General features: G+C 38.5%; 1 protein-coding gene across 4 annotated transcripts in view; it reads right to left on the bottom strand.

Moving 5' to 3' along the window:
- Positions 1-419: 419 nt before the first annotated feature.
- Positions 420-22,313, bottom strand: part of LOC111928414 (uncharacterized) — a 48,638-nt gene continuing 26,744 nt past the window's right edge. The window contains exons 2-10 of one of the 4 annotated variants that reach the window (XM_086891687.1): positions 16,133-16,255; positions 15,155-15,267; positions 12,496-12,634; positions 9,508-9,539; positions 8,923-9,074; positions 8,226-8,325; positions 2,745-2,876; positions 2,570-2,634; positions 420-1,282 (exon numbers count right to left, since the gene is read on the bottom strand). In XM_086891687.1, the coding sequence (XP_086747813.1) occupies positions 741-1,282; positions 2,570-2,634; positions 2,745-2,761 (624 nt within the window). In that variant the 5' untranslated portion in view covers positions 2,762-2,876; positions 8,226-8,325; positions 8,923-9,074; ... (2 more) ...; positions 15,155-15,267; positions 16,133-16,255 and the 3' untranslated portion in view covers positions 420-740. Of the gene's footprint in view, positions 1,283-2,569; positions 2,635-2,744; positions 2,877-7,189; positions 7,300-8,225; positions 8,326-8,922; positions 9,075-9,507; positions 9,540-11,174; positions 12,635-15,154; positions 15,268-16,132; positions 16,256-22,313 lie in introns of those variants that run through there. The other 3 variants (XM_086891688.1, XM_086891689.1, XR_015287627.1) reach the window with 3 other exon arrangements.

The raw sequence follows: 22,313 nt of genomic DNA, 5'->3' as shown, positions 1-22,313 counted from the left end.
TAGTTTTCTGGGCTGATTGTAAGCAGAGATTCTGCCTGCAGACCATGCACACACTTTCAATATTCTTCCAGAATTAAAAAAAAATCTGCAAAGGTGATTTCAGATATGGAAGGCTTTGTTTGTGTGTTCCACCACTACCCACATGCCCTTTCTCCTGTAACTTCCAACTTATTCTGCTCATGAAGAAAGTAAAATTTATTTTAAATAAGAGCATCTATAATAACTATTATATAATAACTCTGTCATGATTTTACAAACTTATCCAGCCATATCTCCTTTATTTGTTTTAGCTGAAAGGGCTGTAGTTATATTTTAGCTTATTAGTGTTACAGTCATTTCCTTTTGTGCTTATATTTGTGCCTGGGATTCCTTGATGTTTCTAACAAAGAGAGGCTAAGAAAATCAGATTTAAATACTCATTGATACATAAAATTTTATTAAAAAAAACTTAACAAGTGATGAAATACTATATGATTACATTACTATTAAAAATACAAATTTCTACTTAGAAGTTTATTTACTTTGTTTCCATTACAGATGTTTTGACAACTTTATTAAGAAACTCCCTTGTTCCCTCATTGTTTAGCTCTAATTGCCAAATGTGTGTTACTGCTAAATTAGACTGTTGTTGCTATGAAAATAAAGCATTCTCAGGATAAAGCCCAGTTGTATCAGTAAAAACATCATCACAAAATGTAAGTAAATACTCTGAAATGAGAAAGAACACCATGGATGTGAGGTTAGCAGGATTCAGTCCAAGCTGTGGACCTTGGCCTGTTACAGAAGAGACTGTCAGACGAGGTTTTCTGCAGTGAGTTTGATGGAGAACTGCCAAGCTGGGCTGGCTGGGGGTAGCAGCCCTGTGAGAAGGGCACTTTGCAGCCCCAGGGGTGACAGCAGCCAGCTGCAAAAGGAGCCAGAGCCAGAGCTGGGGGTGAGGCCAGCACACTGCTCCAAGCGGCACAGGGCGGGTGGCAAAGCCTGAGCTCCCAGAGACAAGGACAGGAGTGTGGCTGAGGTCCCAGGCAAGGCCAGTCATGGGCACTAGGCCCAAAGAGTGGCCCCAGAGCCTGGCACAGGCACGCACCGAGAGCAGAGAGGCTCACACTGGAGACAGGGAGAAAGCTTTGCACTGGGAGGGCAATCAAACAGCAAGGATTGCCCAGAGAGCCCTTTGCAGCTTTTCCACAGTCAGAATAAATCCCTGAACATCCTGGTATAACCACACTTCTGAGCCAGATGGGAAGTGAAGGTGCCTTCCAGTTTGATTTCTTATGAGAGCCTATATTTATGTAAAATTTAAGTTACTATTTAACTTCATCTTAATTGTCATATTTCAAACATGAGTGCAAAAATGTGTATCAGTGGCATTTTACTTACACCACTCAAGAAATTGATTAATACTGATTTACCTTTTTTATATCATTTCTACAGACAAGTGCTGGTACAAAGAGGAGCAAAGAGCAGACTTGTATCTTAATATTCATTTTTCTTGCATTGTATAACCTGTACATGATACAGTGTTTTTAATTGTCTTCATGTTTCAAATGGATTTATCCTGTAGCACTTAGACATCTTTTGCATGTATCTTGTGCTCTCCATAGAATACCGTTGTTTAACAACTTAATACACTATCAGATGCTTCAAAATATCATGTATTTCCCTACCAAGCCTGTCATTTTTCCCTTGGTGAGACAAGTGTTACAATGGCTATTTAATTATAATAGAAGGTAACTGATTGGCTTCTTTGCATTTATCAGAATGAAAATGTTTCTATTAATTTGCTGCTTTGTGCTTTGGCATTGCCACTGATGTGTGCAAAGAGCTCTGATGAGAATACAGAGGACCCTGCTACCTCAGTGGATGGGGGAATGTCATCAGGAAAAGAGAAATGTGTTGCATGCCCATGGGGTTTTTTTTGCTAAAGCAGAGGAGTGTGCACTTCTCACCCAGCAATATTCTATATTAGCAAACATTGCTAATGTTGCTGTTTAATTTCAGATGTTCAAATAGATCAGTGCACCAATTCTTGTGGTTCTTCTGATATCCTCCAACAGGCCAAACTGAACTGCTTTAAATACTTTGACAACAGCTGTCTAGAAATGTGTGTCATTTAAGCCCTGTTCCATTCAATCACTTGCATTACCCAGGTGACAATGTTGCACTCTCGTACTTGTAACCATAAACCTGTAGCACATGAATAAAAACTTCTCCATCCTTTTTCTGCCTCACACTCATCCTTTAACATCCTGATACCTGATACCAATTTAGAAATTCATTTCAGAATGGATTTCCAGCACACTAATAAATGTTCAGGGCAAAAATGGGAACGCATTGATAAGGCAGGTGGAAGAGGACCCCTCTATGCATTTTTGGCAATATATGCAGCCAATAAAATGCAACCAATAACTGCAGTGCAGACTGCATATACCATGAATAAGCACACTAGATTCATAATGCAGGTTATCAGCCTCTGGATCAGGCTGCACCTCTAATTTCATAGAAGGGGAAATAAATTTATATATTGTCAAATACTAAATACAGCTTCTATATCTCATGATCTACGTACCTGAAACCTGAATAACACAGAACATTGACCAGTCTAGCTGCATCTGGTTTTCTCGGTATTTTTCTCTAAAAAAGAATTTTTTGGAAAATAACATTAAGAACATCAAATCCAACCACTAATCCAGCACTGCTAAGTCCTCCACTAAACCATGTCCATAAAAGCCACATCTACATACCTTTTAAATACCTCCATGGATGGTGAAAATGACTGTTCCTGAATGAGTGAAGGGCTTCATCCTCATCAGATTGCATCCTGTTCCTTCATACATCAAGATCAGCTTAAATACTCACCCATTCATCCAGAGAATCTGCAAAGTGAGCAAGCATCATTTCCATACCATCATTCAGTCCTTTAATAAAAGTACCAAACAGCATTGCAGCTAGGAGAGACCTCTGAAGGTCCCTCATGACACAGCTGTGCACCACTCAGTGCACAACTCATATCTACCTCTCTGAAGCCTCCAGTTAGTTTTGAAGCCCTTTCATTATTTTATTATTTATTACTTTCATTAAAATTTTCCATTTTACAGATAAAAGAAAAAGCCTGAGTTATAAAAATCGGGTAGGAGAAAAATTTGGATTGAAATTTGAAATGTAGAATTATGAAAGTCAAATAAAATTACTTAACAGTCATGCAGTGGGATCTCAGGTATACAAATAATAGATATTGTGTGTAAAGCTCTAAACCCTTCATTCAGTAAATAAGAGCTGCTTTTCTCAACCTCAAAGACAAGTTTTAAAAAACAGCTACTTAATAAACATTAATTCATGTGCACCTATGAATAAGAAACCACTTACCCTCTTTGTGATTCTATTCACAATGAGCAGAACTATTACCATATTTTATCATTAAGCTATCATGAGTTTTGGAAATAAAATCTGCTTGCTGGGAAATGAGGCTTTCATAAAGGAAAGGCTTATTTAAAGTTCATTACATGCATAGAAGGCTATCTAAAATGTCCAAGTCCAGGCACTCTGAAATTACAGGGGTCATCTTTGGAGGAACCACTGTTGCTAGGAGACTCAAGCATCAAAGTACCACAGATTTGTAATTTACCCTTTTTTTGTCAGGGATGTTGATGATAAATGTACTCCCCCTGAATGCAAAGGCTTTAACCAGGCCTGCATCATTTTGCATGAAAAAGGGGGGCCACAACCTCACCTTACTGTGTTCTAAGCACTCCCCAAATTCCTGGATTCACAGTAAAACAGGAGTTGCACATTTCCTACTCTTGGAGTAGAAGTGTTTTGCCATATCCCTTTCCCATGTCATCCTATTCCATTAACAACTCTCAAAGGCAACTGGCCCTAATGGCCAAGATAAGGAGAGTCAGCATTTAAAGGTCTGTGATTTAAAACATTGCCCAGTGGAGGAAAAGCAAGGGGAGTTTGGGGTGAGCAGCTGAATTTGAAAATAGCTCAGACTGCATGAGAAGATCGAGCCATATGTGGTGGAAAAGATGTTTGTGGATTTTTGCCTGGATGTAGCTACAGCTTCAGATGCACAGAGGCACCAGGATGCACCCCTGGATGCAATAACCTATTTGCAACTGTTGACCCTGGGGATCTGGTATCAGAAAACAACCACCTTTTGACTGGGCAAAAGAAAATGTTACACCCATCTTCAAAACAGGCAAGAAGAACTCAGGAAAACTACTGGGCAGTCAGCTTCACCTCCATCCCTGGAAAGGTGATGGAGGACAACATTCTGGAAGTCATCAAACAGCATGTAAAAGAAAAGAAAATCTTTGGGAGTAATCAGCATGGACTCACCAAGGGGGAATCACACTTGGCCAATCTGACAGCCTTCTGTGATGGCATGGCAGGGTGAAGGAAGAGCAATGGTTGTTGTTTACCTTGACTTCAGCAAGGCTTTTGACACTACCCTGGGATTCTGGGATTCTCTGAGCACATCAGTGCAATACTTTCAGTCTTCCCAAGGTAGCAGTCCCAGGGCACTGCCAGCCTCATAATGAACAAATACTTACAGAAGTTATTTTGAAGAAGTGAAATGAAAGTGCTGAAGGCAGTCTGCCCTTGAAATGGTTGCAGAGGCTCGTGGACACCTTGACTGCAAGATTACTGAGATGGTTCCAGCACAAATGAACAAATACAAAGTAGAAAATAATGGAACAAGGACCATCCTCATAAGGACAGGTTGTTCATGACTCTCTGTACCAAGTCCAGGAAAATTCTAACAGCAGTGTGAATTAAAAGAAAAGAGGAAAAAAAAAATGGGTGGGGGAAAGAAAAAAGGCCAGAAAGTGTTGCAACTGTAACAGAATAACATCTGAGACACTTCTATACTAAGACACTGATGACCTGATACTGAAATAGACTATTATGGGAGGGCCTTCAAGATCCAAGGAACAGCAAGGAAAGAAGGGGAAATGCCCAGACAAAGACATACACAGTTTCACAGGTAACTACTTATTTGAACTGATCTCTCTGGACAATTTGAACTGATCTCCCTGGATGGGAGACAGGCTTTTATTTACACAGTCTGGTTACCAAGTTCTACCAAAATGACTTGAAGAATTTCACTACATGTGTGTTTTCCTTGATTAGTAACAGGTCTGAATATGTATTTCTTTAACATCAAGCCAAATTTTGATTATTCCAAGCCAGCTGCTTCTCAGGGTACCAAAAAAGATTCTATAAATTATTTATTCACATGATAGGGAAAGTGTGTTTCTTCCATATCCATATGAATTATTTGGGGTTGGAACTAGATGGTCTTAAGGTCCTATCCAACTCCAAATTAAGTGAAAATCTATACACAGATCAGGACTATAACAGTCTGTAACCCTGAATCCACCAAAAGCTTGACTCAAAGCTATTCCTTGAATAGTACTGTAATCATTCTTTGCTCTTTCAGTGATACCTCTGAGTCTCCAGTGAGTGCACAATACAGCACTTTCATTCTCTGTAATAACCATAAAATCTGCAAAATAATAAATTCGTGAAATGGGCATTTGTTTGCTCCTCCTGTATTATACAGCCAGGACTTCCTCCCCAGGTAACACACCACTGCTGATCCCTCGAGATGGAAAATTTAGGGCCTTGCCTTCCACCTCAGTTTTAAGCCATCCCTGGCTCAGCAGCTCCAGACAGTTGTCCAGATCAGGAACAGAAAAGCTCTGGTCTTGGTCTTATCTCTGCCCTCCCATCGCTGTGGTCTGCAGAACACAGGGTTTCAGCAGCAGGATAACAAGTCCTTGTTGCCAGGAGATGATATCCATACCTCAGATTTGCAGATGTCTACCTATCCAAGCATGTGCCAAATTACATTTAACAGTGCCAGAGTCATAAAGGAGTTGAATGCTAATTCCAATCTCACACTCTGTCAAGATGAAAACACACTTGAGGGATCTGTTGACGTTTGGTTCCCCGTGCACACCCCAATTCTTTTTTCCCTTGCTGTCATTCACATCTTGGCTCATTTGCATCTTGAACATAATGATAATCAGAGCAAGACTACAGGGCATGAACTCATTCCATATTTACTCCTAATCCCAGAAAGGTGATCAGTTCCCATAGTGAGCAGATTTCAAAGTGCTGCCATTTCAGCACCTCTGTGTCAGGTGTCTTTTGACCTCATAGTAACTCTGCAGGGACTTGGGGTTTTGTCAGCATGAGCTCTGTAGAGCTTACCTGTAATTATGAATCCATTTACTTAGTACAGTTCTTGACATGTATTTTTTAATTTATAGATGTTTTAAAGATAATTACTTAGTTTCATTAAAAATAAATCTGAAATGGGAATACACTGCTACAATGGTCATATTTCACATTAATAAAAAGAGATATTGACATATTGTAGATGCAAACAAACCAGGGAGATATAGTGAGTATGGCCACTTAGGCTGATTGAAAGATGATTGAATAATGGTCATATTACTGTGAGAAAAAGTGGCTTCCCTCTTGAAAAATAATTATGTTTTTCTGTCAAGCTGCAGCAAACTAGGTGGGAAGCTTAGATTGTTTTGCTCAGTCAAAAGATGACAAGAGTATGGATGTAGATCTGTACATTTAATTTAGGTTCATTTTTTAATAGAAAACTGCTATTTTAAAACAAAGCCAAAGTTAACTCCAAATTCACTGAGATGTTGTATTCAGATATTTAAGTATTTTCCTCCATTGTTTACAGCCTCAACTATTTACAAAGTTGTAAACTGAAAACAGTTTTGTTATTCTCCCATAACTCAGTTTTTAATTGAATGTATTTCACCCACAAAATAATATCAGTCTGGCTCCACTGGGAGTATAAAAAAATAATCTAAAATTTATTGTGTTCACAACCAATGATTTTCATCAGTTACACAACCCTGCTCCATTTTGCTCCAAAAGACATCAAACATTAGTCTCCAAGGATATGGCACCAAATGACCAGGCTCTTTGATTTCTCTTGGGAAATCAAAAAGCAATAATATTGGTCTATTCTCCTAGAGTGGTCAGGAGTAAACTTATTATCTGTGTTCAGATAATAACTTTCAGAATGTGCCATCATTTTCCATCATACACGTTTCCATTCCAAGCAGCTTAGAAAGGGAATATTTTATCTTGAGGCTTCTTTTTTTTCTACACCCTGAGCAAATGTTAAACAAGATTATGGCAGTACCTGAGAAATGAGCCCTTTTCTCCCCTGGCTTGCAAATCTGGTATCCCTCATCACAGTGTCTTACTGGGGGCTGTGGGGGCTGTCTTCCTTCCTGTTTGCCAGCTCTGGGGCTGGAGAATTGCAGGTTAAAATCCAGGTAGCTTGGTTCTGTAATAGCTCTACAGAAAGAGATGTTAACCTGGAAGCTACACAAGTAAAACCACCAATTCAGGCAGTGAACACACTGCTACTCTGCTGTGCCAGTGCTATATTAATGATGCAGCATCTCACAGCTGCAGCAGAAGTTCCTCAATTTGAATGGAGCTAAAGGTGAATCAACTAGTTTAGATATAGAGGAATTAGAAATTAGTTCAAAAGATCCTCTCAGACTAATATACCTGAAAAAACTGTGAAACATTTTTCCAAAAACTGCTCCAAGCAGAATGTGAACTTTGTGTAATGATCATGATAGATGTTTTACCTTTACAGTCTGATTTCCCAAACCAAAACTCACTTGAAATGCCAGAGAGGATCTGAAATGTCTTGGTTTAATATCAAGAGAAAATGAGATCTGAGAAGTCACCGGAGGCATAGAGCTCTGGCAGTGTACTGTCCCCTAGAATATATTATTTCAAATTATCAGACAACTTTGCCACTTCAGAGTTGAATGCGTGGCTAGCAGGGATGTAAACAAAGGGAGCTTGCTAAAAACCAGGTTATTGGACAGAAGCTGAGCATCACTGGGGCAATCTGCCCCTCTGCCCTCCCCACTGGAGGCATCCACGTCCCCACTCATGCTGCTGGCTCTGCACAGCAGTAGAGGCAAGCACCACCCCAGAGGCTGCTGGGTCACACAGCAGAGCTTTGATCCTCCACCACAGGACCCATGGCAGTATAGAGCCTGGTCCAGGAGGTACCTGGAAAGAAAAAAACCCACAAGGAGAAAAATCCGACCTTTTCCAGAAAACTGTGTGTTTCTGAACCACACCCTTCAACGTGGGGAAGATATCTCCTATTCTGAGTCTTCCAATAATCACATCAAAAACCAGCAACAAACCTCTTGACCAAAACATCCCCTAAGCGTGGAAGCTGGAACAATTTCAGTGTAAGATGAAGATGATAGAACTTATCAAACAGATGTGGAAGGTGGCAGATATCTTAAAGGGGAAAAAAAAAATATGAGTACAGCAATAAAACAGTGTGACAAAAAATATGCATGCATAGGGCAAATTGCACTTTTTTTGAGTGGCTGGAGTTCTGGAATGTCGTATATTTCTATGCTTTTCTTTGACATCTTGAAATTCTTTTAATATCTTTATTCAAATTAAACCAGTAATTTCCTTTATAGATATCTGTCAGACAGTAAAAGTCTATTTTCTCCGTATACTCCATGTATACAAAACTCCTTCATATTTCAGTATTATTGGCTTAATAAAAAAAATAAATCAATTACAAATAGCTTCAAAACTGACAGTGAAAGCACTGAAGTCATAATTTGTAGAGTTTTGGGATACCTCTGACGCTTCTGAATTGAATGGGGCAGCAAAAGTGGACTAAGATTGGGGAACACTGCACATCTTCCAGGGACGTTTTTTTTTAATTGTAGATTTTTAAATAAAGAATTGGTGAAGAAAACCAGATTTCTTTCATATTAGTCAAAATAGAAGAAACTGAAAACACTGAATATAAAACACAGCTAGAGTCTCTGCTAAGAAGGCACTGCCTGTGAAAGGTCCATCATTTTCAAGACTTACAGCAACACAGGGGAAAGGTTATCCTGAAACAAAATAGCTTCCACATCCATCTCCACACAGGTTTAGGAAGGTTGCCAGGATGCTCACGTGTTATAGAGTAGTAAAATTCTTTCTAAAGGAGGAAATGCAGCTTTTCGCAGAATATGTTAGACCTAAGGACCGGAAAAAAATTAAACTGTAACATCTCCATGGACATGGAGAACAGAGGGAGATCTCATCAGTAAATTATTGTTTATTTTTCAAGTTGTTCATCAGATATGAAATCAGTGATATCCACTTTAAATGAAAAATTGAACTGAGTGCATTTAGACAAGGAGATCTGAATCTCCTAGGAAATGAAATTACAGGAAATAATATGGATGACTTGTAGATGGCAGCTTTGCATTGTGGTACATGAGATATTTAGCAATGTCACTGCTGCCTAGCATGACAGTTTTCTGCATATAAGTCACACATGACCATTAGGCATGATCCTCCTGTGAAAGAATGCTATTTCCCTATTTTGAAAATATAGCTTAAAATTTCTGAACAGTAATTCCAAAAATCCTAAAATACTGTGGCTATCCATGGTGAGTTATGTAATGCCTGCATTTCAGAGTTACCAGAGGGTTTTGTTCCTGGAAGACAAAGGCAAAGAGATGATTTTGTTATTTTTCATGGTGTACTATCTATAACATAAGTAAGGTGAACACCAGTGTTAGGGAAATAATACTCTTGTTTATCAGACAAAAGTCCTCTGTGCCTTAGGGGAAATTAGAACTGTATAATCTTTTGCAGTCTACATTTGAACACAATTTTGGCTTCAGACCTTTCTGACTTCACAATTACTAATCTATGTTAGCATATTAATCACCAATTCTACATATGAAGCAACACCTCAGCACATCAATTGTTCCAGCAATTCAATCATAAAAAAACTGTACATTCATATATGAAAACTAATAGATGTAAAACGTAAGTTAACATTTTGAAAATCACTTCTACATTACAAAAGACCAAACCATGGATTTAGGTGGTGCCCAGACCCCATAGTACCCCCTCAGCACTCCTGTTGGGTGTCAGCTGTCTCCAGACAATTTGGAAATGCAGACCTCACTTTTTCACCTTCAAACACGCAACCAAAGTTTGTGGAATAAGTAGCAACAGTTTGTTCCCCAGTGGGTTCCAGACACAAGGTCAGATCTCAGGAACTGATAACTCCTCAAGCTGAGTCATACATTTCTAGCACTCCCCCAGCTGATGGTTACACAACAGAAAAGATATTTGCACTTTTTCAGCTCTCCAGTACAGTACATCAAGAGGGATTATACCTGTAGATGGTACAATCCCATAGTGACTGTATTTGAAATAAATAAATAAGATCTTTCTCCACCAATTAATCATTTGAAGAATAGAATGTAAAACAAGTCTCAGCTGGCCTCTCCTACATCTTACAGGATTGTCTGTGAATGGGCACATCAAAGCAATGACCCAAAGCAGTTAATCATTAATGTCATTGCCTTGCCAGAACACAGAGCACCTGCCAAGCTGCACTGATCATTTTAGTCTTAATGTCTTGAGAGAAAAAGCCTTGTCAGAGGCAGATAGATATTCTTACATATCCAACCCTATCAACTGCTTTACTTAGATGCACATTACTAATCCAAAGCCTGAAAGCTGTATTACAGCACTTACTGAATGGTATCTAAAAGAGAGAAATCATTCACACTTGATTATTTTGCTCAAGAGCCCACAGGTCTAGAGGATGATCCTAACTGTGTTGTAAATTAAACAGCTGCTGTGATCTGATTGAAAAGGCTCAAGTGATTTAACCAGTCACAAAAGCTGTTCATTAGAATTACAAAACAACAAAGAAAATCTTTGGTTGGTGACACACCATCATATTTTCAAATATTCAGCATGGCCAAGAGGACAGGACCTTGTGTATGCTGTCCCTCTCCTAAGCTATCACACATTCACACTGCTGGTGTTGTAGAACACCTATCCAGAAAACATAAACATCTAATTTGTTTATACCAGCCCTGAAGATCCCCTCTTGTTCCACAAATGAGTTTTTCAGTTCAGTCAAATAAAGACCATTTGTGAAATGTTCATTTAAAAGAACAATATCCCTCTACCCATCACAGTGACAAGTAGAAGAATTAGGAATGAGCCACAGATTGCTTGGTAAAACATTCCCAGTTCGTGAATCCCCTCAAGATACCTCAAATATGGTTTAGTTCTTCCTTATAAAATGTGCTTATTTTAACACCTTTCTTCATTTTGCAGTATAATTTATTATTCTGTTCACATTTGAACTAACACATGCAATATTTTACAGTTTTTTATTCTTCCTACAAGGCACAAGGACTGTTTTTTCTATCACTTCCTCATACGTGATTCAAATGGTAGCTAAGGAGACATTCATGATTATTGTCAATCAATATAAAAAAAGAATCAGACTCATATTTTCCTCAGCATTATTAGATTTATGGTCTCCTTGGTTTTATGAATATTTCTACTGGGCTTATATCCATTATAGCCTTACATCTATTATTGCTACAATATCATCTTTGAAGGAATAGAAACATAGAAAGGAATTCAGCAATGTCCTGTTTGGCCATTCACTTAAAGCTTTAATAACTTTTCCAGGTTTTTGCTTAATAATTCCATTAAAAGCATAATTTCTTGGATGCAGGCTGCTTCTAGAAAACAAAGTTAAAGTTTATTACAACATGAAATAAATATGTACTTTATGCTGTTATTCAGGGAACATAAAATATTTAAATTTTTTTCCACTCTAAGTTGTAAGGCATTTTGCTTATCTGCTGCAATTTTGTAGTAATTTTAAAAGGCCACAGACCTCTTTATAAATTGGATAATACAGTGCACTGCAGCCCTTCCACCAACGAATGCAATGCTATGCTCCCTGCAGTCAAGTGGATCAATGCCTGGTTCTACAAAACATTTTGAGCCTCCATAATGAGCACTGCTTTTCTTCATCACTTGGGTTTTCTTATTTCCTGCTCCATTTTAATGGCACAGCCAGGGAGATATTGTCAATGCAGAATCTCTCTCTAACACTAAATAGAAGGAATTTGTCATTTCAGTTAACAGTTGTGCCTTGTTATTTCTGTGCTTAGGGAGAAACAACAACTTCTCCATATGGCCAAAGTAGCTCTTTAGGAGAGATTTCCTAAGGAGAGAGCTTTGCTTTTCTTACTGGGATTGCATTGCCCATGAGTTTTGTTTTGCCTTCTGGTTTCATGCCAAGAACTTTAAAGCCTGAGTGAAATATCACAAAAGAAAAACAAAAAAACTGTATCTAACATACCTTTCACTGTAAAATAGAAGTATTTCGATTCAATACTAGGTATTATAGAGGGTTATGATAAAATACAACACAAAGTACAATGTCCCTGTACCATATTCTGTGCATCTGCAGAGTTGCTCTGAAACCCTGACAGCGAATGCTACATGAGCTGGTTCCAGGCCACACAACAGCCAAAGATGCAGCTTGCTCGACAGCACTTCTTTGAGTAGACCAAAGAGAGACTTTCTAGAAAAGACAATCAAGCTTATCTCTTTGCAAACCTGACATCACTCTGATCCATCAGGAATCCCCCTGCAGCTCCCATGGCTATAGGATGGGCCATTGGATGGGGCAATCGATTCTCAGTCTTGGCACAACCAAGATATTGCACAGCTGCTCCTCTGGTTTTATCCAGGTGTTCTGAAAGAGAGGGAACAGATAGGATAGAAACTGGGACCCCTTAAAAAAAGGCACTTTGAGAAGAATTTATGGGCCTGGTGAGTGAAAACTTCTGGGCAGTCTGTGGACCAAGCCCTGCTCCTGCTGAGAACAGGAGCAACAACAGCCCTTGGTAATCCCACTAACCCTGCCTTCCTAAACCAACACTTTAACTTCCCAGACCTACTTGTGTCATTAACACTGAACATGATAAATGTTAATTGTAACAATTTTGTTCCATTATGGATTTTTCTTTGTCTATTATTTATTTGATTCAATTCAGAAATTTTTCTACATTATTTAAAAGGCACCTGTCTTCAGCCTAAGAGTAATGCAGTAAGACAACTGTAGAACAAGCTGAATTGATTGGAAAATGGATGAAAGCTGTTATATTTAATAGAAACTATTTTGTTTCTGAAATGGCATGTATATGTCACCATCCAATTGACTAATACTTGCAGTAAATCATCTTGTAGCTGATAGCTGTGGTGATGTGCTGGGATTCTTCTTTTCTAGGTCTTCAATGAAAAAGGGAAAGCTGGTCACAGTTGCAGTAACATAGAGCCAAAGTGTTAGATAAATTAAGTGATGAATTAAAGACCATGTTAGAAACACAGCTGAGAAAACTTATGTGAGGGCAAGCACATGGCAATCCTTTGCAGAAACATTTATATGGGTAAGAAAAGCCTCTGTGAAAAAGTCCTTAAGGTTACTGCAAATAGAGCTGAGAGTAGTTTAATATGAAAACCTGCATCGGGGAAGGACAAACCAAAGCAAGGCTGTTGCAACACAGATAAATTTCAATGTTGTTCAGCACAGATAATTTTCCAAGGTCCAGGAAGAATCATAAGGTTTGGTTTGTTGACAAGAAATAAGTTTGTAGGCTATGATATAAATTATAAATTAATTTGTGGTGACTCCTCTGAAATGGCAGAAGGAAATGCAGTGGCTGCATTTCATCAACAAAAAATTGCTTAACCTTATTAACTAGCAGATAAGAGAGGCAATGAGCCACATGGAAACAAATAAGTTTAGGGGTTACATGCTTTTAACAGTCAGAAATGTGAGTGAATTCACATACCTGCTGACATTTTGCTTACTGCAAAATTCTTAGTGCCACAGAAGGTAATGACATTTTTAAAATAACTCAAATTCAACAATAAAGCTGAAAGCAAATGCTATGTAGCAACTTCTAGAAACAGCTGAATACGTTTTGTAGGTGATGTGGGAATTCTGTCCCTCTAGATCTGTTTATTAATCTGAAATAGAAATTGCAGAACTGAATGAATGCTACAGAAATAAGTCCCTGATCATGGTGGATATAAAAGACTGCCATTTCCCTTAGTAGTCTTGCTGTGAGGCACATTTTTTTCTGTTTCTGTGTTTATCTGCTCCAAATATTCTGCCTATTCTAGGTCTGAGAAATGAAGTTAGTATTGGAAAAAAGTGAACTTTGAGTCTATGTTTTTACAGGCTCTAGAAGAACTAAACTTTTATGTTAAAAATTATATTTCTTTTAGTACAGAATACAGGAGAAAAAGGTTGAGATATTGTAGATAATCTCAAACTCGCAGTACAAAAATCAGAAACCACTTACTGGCTGCCTCTGGGGAGAGTCCAATATCCAACAAACCATTGAAATTGAGGCCAATTATATGTTCACATTCAATCCATAACAGAAAATGAGCTCCTGGTTATTATGGCTTATTTTCCTTCTCTATATAATGATTTGACCTGGCCAGTGAAGAGACTTAAGTCACTAGATTTTATTTTGTCCAGTATGACTCACATTAAATTTCCATGGTTAGAGTAAGTTTACATGTAGATATTGACACTTCTGGTCCATCAGGTCAGTCATTTCCAACTTAAAACCCTCTTGCTGAAGGTACTGCTGCAGCAGAAAAGTAATTTATCATATTGTGATAATGAAGTGGAAGAAAAATATGTGTCATTAATTTCCTTTGTGAAAAGGGCAGATTTTAAAAATACAGATTAATAAGAAAAATTAAAAGATCGTGGATTCTGATGTTTCACTGCTCCTCTCCAACCAACCCACATGGTGGTTGAAGGTCATTTTGAGTGTCACATGTTCTTCCACTGACTGTAGGGCTTCACAAACTCCTGTGGTAACATACAGTCAGCAGATGTATCTCTGCCTTCCAGAGCAGTGATAGAATTTTTCCCTGTGGGAAATATGTTCCCAAACACAAACAGCAATTTTCTCAGCTGGTAAGGAAAAACAGGTTAATATTTCCACTCTTGTCTTACTGTGTAGTTGAAGGACTAAGTTTTGGTCTGTGTTTGCATTTGCAGCCTAGTTAATCTCTATAGTAAAAGGCACACATGCACTGTTACATATTCCCAGAGGTCCACAGTTTGTGGAAAAGTTATATATGTAGAAATAATATATCTTACATACACAGTAAAAGCTTCAGCACTACTCACCAGGCACTATATTATTTTAGGGTATCTTAAAATCTTACTGGAAATATTATAACTTACTTAACTGGAGTCCTGGAAATAATTCTGCCATGAGTTCATTGGGAAGAACACAAGGCTCGTGAAGAAGATGAGGGTCCATCTTAGATGAGCAAAGAGAGAATTCCCAATCAATGCTGGAATAAACCCAAAGACAAGATCATGAGGTTTCATTAAAAGAATTGCTCTAAGACATTCAGTGCCAACTCTTGTCCTAGATGATATCAGCATAAATAAGAGAAAAAAACAGCAGCCATAAACAATTTTGCACTGAATTTGGTGTAAATTATATCATAATTTAATAACATCACCTAACAACTTTTTTGTATGTGAAATACCCTAAGTTATCAGTTCCAGTATATCTCAACCCTCTTCTGGCAGTTTTGATGCTCTCACTGTTTCATTTGCCAGTTTTCCTCCTGGGAATATATTTGCCATCTAAGTTTTATGACTTTCTATACTTGATACCATTTTATGCTTATGTTTACTAATAGTTCCAGACTAACCTATGAAAACAAATGCTCTTTTGTTCCACTAGTGATTAGTTCAATCAGGTAGCACCAGACTCATCTCTACTGTTTCTCAATTTCTGTATTTCAATATTATTTTTATTAGGATTAATGCTTATAATCAAAAAGACAGCCAGGCTTCACATTTTTTTAAACCTGACTCAAAGGTTTTTAAAAAGAGCAGGTCCTTACAGAAGTGTTTGGAGTCCTTCATTATAATGCAAATGACAAACCATGACGATGTTGGACATAATAAGCCTATTCTTGAAACACATTATTTGAAGTGAATTTCTAGACTTCCTTAGAAAAGGTTACTATTGCTAGCAAAAGACAGGCTTCAAGAGGTTTTTGTTTATCTCTTGGAGCTAAACCTATTTACAGCTGTGGAGAACCAGGACTACAGCACTTTGCTACTGTCATTAGGAAATAATTCTGCTTTCTTGTTTGCTGTTCCTACCCCTCCTTCCCAGGAAATTATGCCTTATATACATACTCTTTGTTGTTGTTTTTGCAGCTTTTCTTTTCTCTGCAGATCTTTTCCCCTAAACTGTGATCCTACTTCAGATGGGAGTCATCTTTATCATCATATCCAAGTTCCCCAACCATCATTTTCATTCTGGATGCAATCATTAAACAGAAATATAATCAATCATTCTCAGTAGCAAGTTTATTTAAAAAAACACCCAGTACATAATTCTACATGTCATCAAGCTCTGCTCAACACTTTCCAAAATATCTGCTGTGTAAATACTTCCCTTTCTGAGAACATTTGTGTTCTTAGTAATAGCACAGTAACATGCTCCGGGGAAAACAGCCCCTGGTGCTCAGAGGAAAGCCACTGCTAAAGGAAGAAGTTGGTGGTGGGTGGGGCTTTTCTGCCATGTTTCATTTACCCAGAGAATTGGAACAGGACTAGATTAACCTGCACATCTATAATAACATTGCAGCTAATGATCCAAGCCCAGGAAGATGGCAAATTCAAAGCTTCATTGACTTAAGCACTCACAGCAGCAGCTTCCTATTCTGCAGAAGAGGAGTAAAGTCCTAGATTGTCCCTCCCCTCCCCTGGCTCCCTCTGATCCTGTCTCATAAAATAAGTTGTTGCTTTGTAGAAACTTTTGTGCAACACTGAAGGCACCTGAAAAGCAACTTGACAGTGAGGGCTGTGGCAACTGTCTCTGATAATTGCCACAGTGCAATTGTGTTGGAAGAGGATTTCCCAGACCACAGGGAAGGATGCTGAGCATTGTTCATTGCCCTTCCTCCCCCAGCCTAAGGTACAGACACTGCTGACTGCATCCCTCTGCACACTAGGGTCAAAGGAAGGATTACCTTTGTTCACACTCACCTTGAAATAATGAAGATAAAAACATGAAATAGGAGAGCAATTTAACATCTGGAAGCAAAACCTACTAAAAAAAAATGATGGTCCACATATAATGACATTTTGTCATCATTGGAAGTCTCAGAAAAGACATGAAGAGTCAGTGACTCTGCACTGCCTCTGAGACTGCTGGAAGCACTGAATGGCAATGCAAAGGAAATCTTATGTCAACTAAAACAGGAATAAAAAGGTATCACAGAGCATGCATGCAAATATATTTTAGTCTTGCAATGTTTTATCTAGGAGAAAAACAATGGGGACTATCATCTACTAAATAAAAGCAGAAAAATAATTATAGTAAAAAGCCAAGCAGGAAAAATTTAATTTCTGAAATGTTTTCTCATTTACTTTGCTGAAAGCTTCTCCTGGTGAAAAGGTCCCACAGCATGGAGTGTGACTGTTTTAATTACCTGCAGTGTTAGGAGTTGAAACTTGTGAGGGAAGGGGAAGGGGAAGGGGAAGGGGAAGGGGAAGGGGTCACTGGTTTGCAGGTGTACATTACAGAAATACCAATCTTGTCTCCACCTTCCACAGCAGAATGACACCTCTCCCATCTCCTGCATAACATCACCATGGTACCTACATCTGGCACTTGCTCAAACCATCGAATAAGTGTTTCTGCTCAGCCAGGCTGCCCTTAGAAATCTACATGAATCAATTTCCATTAACTATTCTAGTTCTCTCATCTTTCATACCTTACTCTTCTCCCACCTAAAGTTTTGTTCCAAATGAAGTGCAGCCACTTTCCTGCAGGGAGTGACCTCAAAGGGCAGGAGCAGCTCATAGAGCAGAACTGCACCAATAGTAGTTTCCTGGGTGGACAAGTCACTGAGGCAGAGTGGCTGCAGTTCCTGTTACAGCTTTTCTAACCACCTTTTGCACTCAAAAAGCATTGGATGAAATATGTGTCATTGCTATTATTTTCAGTTAGCTGCCTGAGACTGAGTATAAATGTGGCCCAAGCTCAGCAGCCATGACTTTATACCCTCAGCATGTCTTCAGTTGCTAATCCCTACCTTAATATACATCAGAGATCCCACCTGCAGATTGCTATTCCCACATCAGACAGCTTCTCTGAATGTAGGACTGAAGGTAGGAAGGAAAAGCAGCACGAGATATGCAGTACATCACTGGCACAGATACAGATCTGCATAACAAAGAGCTTTGTGCCTCTTATGAAAAGGGGATTATATGAAGCTCACACGATTTTAACCATCCCAGCTTTAACATTTCTTGTAAAGCCTACGTGTCAGTTTGGTTAAATGACTTTGGAGAAGTAGGAATCTTGTGAGTCTCAGCACTTCTTTCTGGAGGTGGCAGGCTGTGAGACACTGCTATGCTACAACAAAGTAAAGAATATGCACTTCTTCACAGCTATGAAACAGAAAATATTTGAATATTCAAATGGGATTTTCCTACAAAAATTGCAAATTTACTCATTTGATAATGGGACACTTTAGTGTGCATTTCAATAGGATAAAAATCTAGTATTGGTGTCAGGTAAAAAACATTTTTTGCAAAAAATTTTTAAAACAGAATTAAAACATTTTCAGATCATTAGTCAATCTTTTCTAGCACCAGTGGTCTGAAAGGAGCTCATTTCAGAGCCTTCAAATTAAATACTAGAACATATCTACAGCATGATATACCAAGATGTTATACCCTGATGATATACTTACTATTATTTCTCCAAATGTCCTTTGAGCACAGTTTCCTAACTAAAGCCACTTCACCCTCTCAAGTATATATTTACTCAAAGAACTATGGTTCTATGGCTTGTATCTTATTTATCCATACCCCAGAGCATGCTTACCAGTACATCAACTTGGCAGCTGCATGTACATTCTAAAATTAATATCAAAAAACAAATAGCTGAGGTAGGAGAATGTGCTGGCAAAACTAAATAGGAAAAATTAAGAACTGACAGGATATTGTGACAGACTTTAAATTTTAAAGCTCTAACATACTGCTGTAATATATTTTACAGTACAGAAACGCTTAGAATTAAATCCAAGAATACAATTGGTGACTTAATCTGTTTAGCTACCTTACCTAAGTATAAAAGCCAATAATTTCAAGGCTGAAGAAAATACTTTTACTTACATAAATTGTGGACCCAAATTGTTCACTGGTTAAATTAAACAAAGATAAACAAATAATATTACACTTTATTTCTTGCTTTAAATCCTCTGGTTTCAGCCTGGATCTTGCTAAACTTTTCTCCACAAGATTGAAGAGCTACCTGGAATTGGAGCACTGCTCATTCTAATTAAGTCTTTAGCCTTCTGGATAAAACGAGAAATCTGAACTTCTGGGTCCTTTCACAATCAGCAGTTGTGAATCAGTATATTGTGAAGGGATAAGGTGAGTTAGAATCATAAAACCATAGAATATCCTGAGTTGGAAGAGATCTACAAGGATCATTGAAGTTCAACTCTGCTCAGTACACCCCAGGAATCACACCATGTGCCTGACAGCACTGTCCAAAGGCTTCCTGAACTCATACTTGGTGCTGTGAGCACTGCCCTGGGGAGCTGTTCCAGTGCCCAGCCATAGTGAAAGGTGATTTCTGAAGATCACCATTGAGAGGCTCTCTAAGGAGACAGCAGCTGCTCCTTTCATCACTATTCCTGCACTGTGTGCAGTGTGACATACACAGTCCCGGTGCACTGATGTGGCTGTGGCTGCAGAGCAGTTTTCTGTCCCATTCCCACTACAGCTGGCTCTAACCTATTTCCTAACTGAGGCTGACGGGCCCTTGCTCCTCCATAAACTGCTGGCACACCACTGCAGCAAAACCCTTGTTTGACAAGGGTGTAATATAATCATACCATACATGTCAGGCACATTAACCCAATGCTCAGAAGTACCTGGAGAAAAAACCCCAGAAATGTCAGTCTGTGTCATAAAACACATCACAGGAAAGGGGCATCTTCTTGATTTCTTAGCAGCCACAGAAGCATGCATCACACTGCTTCTTCAAGCTTATACACAAAGTCTTTATTGAAAATATACATCGGTGTGCTCTGATTCACCTCTCTCTGACATCAACAGAAAAAGCATTTTGGGTTCAGAAGATTACATAAAATTCAGGTCTGTGCACTTTCACATTCGAGTGATGTTCATCCAAGCTAACATTGCACTTGGTCACTTTGCCAAAAATTAAAAACTGAAATGAGAACCTCTGTGAGGAACTGAAAGCCATACCAAATGTAAGCTGTCTACAATGGGAAGTAGAATTCAGAAGCCTCATAATAAAAACCTTACTAAAACATTTAAAAATTGCTTTTCCTTTTCAGCAGTATTTCCATTCCTTTCAAAACTGTTCAGCTGGAAATAAATGAAACTTTTTTGGGTGATGTTGCCATCTAATTTTAAAAGGCCAGCTAAATTTCTAGATGTAAAAAATTTATTTTGAAATAACTTTTGGAATATACTGTTTTTCAAATAGGCAACTTCCCTGGTACTTGTGTATGCAGTGCTTCTCATACATCAGGCTCTGCCCTGAAGTGGATTACTGAGCACTGCTATAGAACAAGCAATAAATAAGAACAGCAGCTTACTTCACATATCTCTGCACATGTTTTCACTTTAGATACCTAAGTATATAAATCATGGTTTTATGGTTCTTGTAGAGAGAGGATTAACTGGAAAATTGAAATCCTATTCTGGGCACTAAAACACTCACGTGTTTTCTTTTGGTGTCCGAGCCCCTTCTGGGAACTGATGCAATCTCATTACAATTCCATAAAGCTTTAGAGATTTTATCGCATCGAAATTGCTGTTAAGTGATCCAGCACTTCCTTGCATTTCACACCATTTGTGACACTTCATACAGTATCTGGTCCCCAGTAGTGTACACATAGGAGAGAGAGGCACTGTTTGTGCCACAGACTTGTACAAAAATTTTGCTTCTTCCTTAGAGGGAGAAACTTGGTTACATCTCTGCAGGGGATCAGTGCCGAAACTGCAGTGATCAACATCACAATCAGAACAAACTTATGAGGTTTTCCTACCAGAGGCACAAAGAAAACACTTCTACATCAGCAAAAAAATTAAACTTCCAATTAAGTTTCTCCTTATCTATCATAACATAGACATAACACCTTATCTATCTCCTACAATAAAGCCATTATCATGGCAGCAGTGCCAACTCTACAAAAATATTTTCTAGAATCAAACGTCATTTTCTGCCCTAATACTTCCACTTTTGACTAGAATCTTGTGAGTCTCTCAATTGCTCTAATTCAAAACAGGAATGAGACAATTTTACCTTGTTATGGTCACAGTAATATTATTCTCAAAAAACTATTGTTTCTAAAATAATATTTTTGAGCTCTTGTGAGAAATGATAACATCTCAAAGTTTAAATATGATAAATCAAAATATTTCTCTGGTTAGGTTTGTCTCTGACAGTTGCCATTCAGAATATTTGTTCTGTGCATTTGGGATAATTAATATTGTGCTGCACCTTGAATTTTGCATTATTTTCTCAGAAATCCCAACATAATGGAAGGTTTTTCAGTTCCAGTGCTTATTTCCAGGACAATCTATTGCAGATGAAGTTCCTGGAATGAAACGCCCATATGATGATGTCAGTGAGAAAGTTGTTGTTGTCTTTAACAAGCCCAGAATTTCCTTTTTATCTCCTCAGGAGAAGAAATATTGGTTGCACCTGGCAACAATTCAGTGCACTGGTCTGACTTCAGGACTCCAGATGGCATTGGGTGACCTCAAAGATCCATGTCACCTAATATTCTCCACAAAACCAAATTTCAGTACATAAATACTTTATCCTGATTTCCTGTTATCTAGCATTGTCCTCTTCAGGAGATTCCTGGGTTGCATGCTCTTTTCTGAGTATTTAGTTATTTTAAGCTCTTTTCCAAGAAATTGTCTAGTCTCTCTCTGAGTCCATGGTAAAATCCCTTGAATCCAGAAGCCACAATGTCCTGGATAAGGGCATTCACAAGTCTACAATCAAACATGCAATGTACTGCTTCCTCCTGTCTGAACTGTGCTTCCCATTATTTCTGTTCAGTACTCCTACTTCTTTATTTCTATAAAGTCCCTATCTTTTTCTCCAAGCTTGCTGTTATTTTGTGGCTCTCACCCCAAGGGTCTCTTCCAGCCAGAAGATTCACCAGTTGCACAACTCTTCCTTGTGTAGAAGCTGTTTCACTTTTTTGATCCCTGTTTGCTTTTCCTGAACCTGACCATGCCAAACCCCGACCCTTCCACCAAGTGGTGACACCACTTTGAGGCCCATTAGGGGAAGTCCACATAAATT

This window comes from Cyanistes caeruleus, chromosome 5, assembly GCF_971803275.1.
Source record: "Cyanistes caeruleus chromosome 5, bCyaCae1.hap1.1, whole genome shotgun sequence".
NCBI classification, from domain to species: domain Eukaryota; kingdom Metazoa; phylum Chordata; class Aves; order Passeriformes; family Paridae; genus Cyanistes; species Cyanistes caeruleus.
Note: the sequence above shows the minus strand (reverse complement) of the source record. Positions and strands in the feature narration are given on the sequence as shown.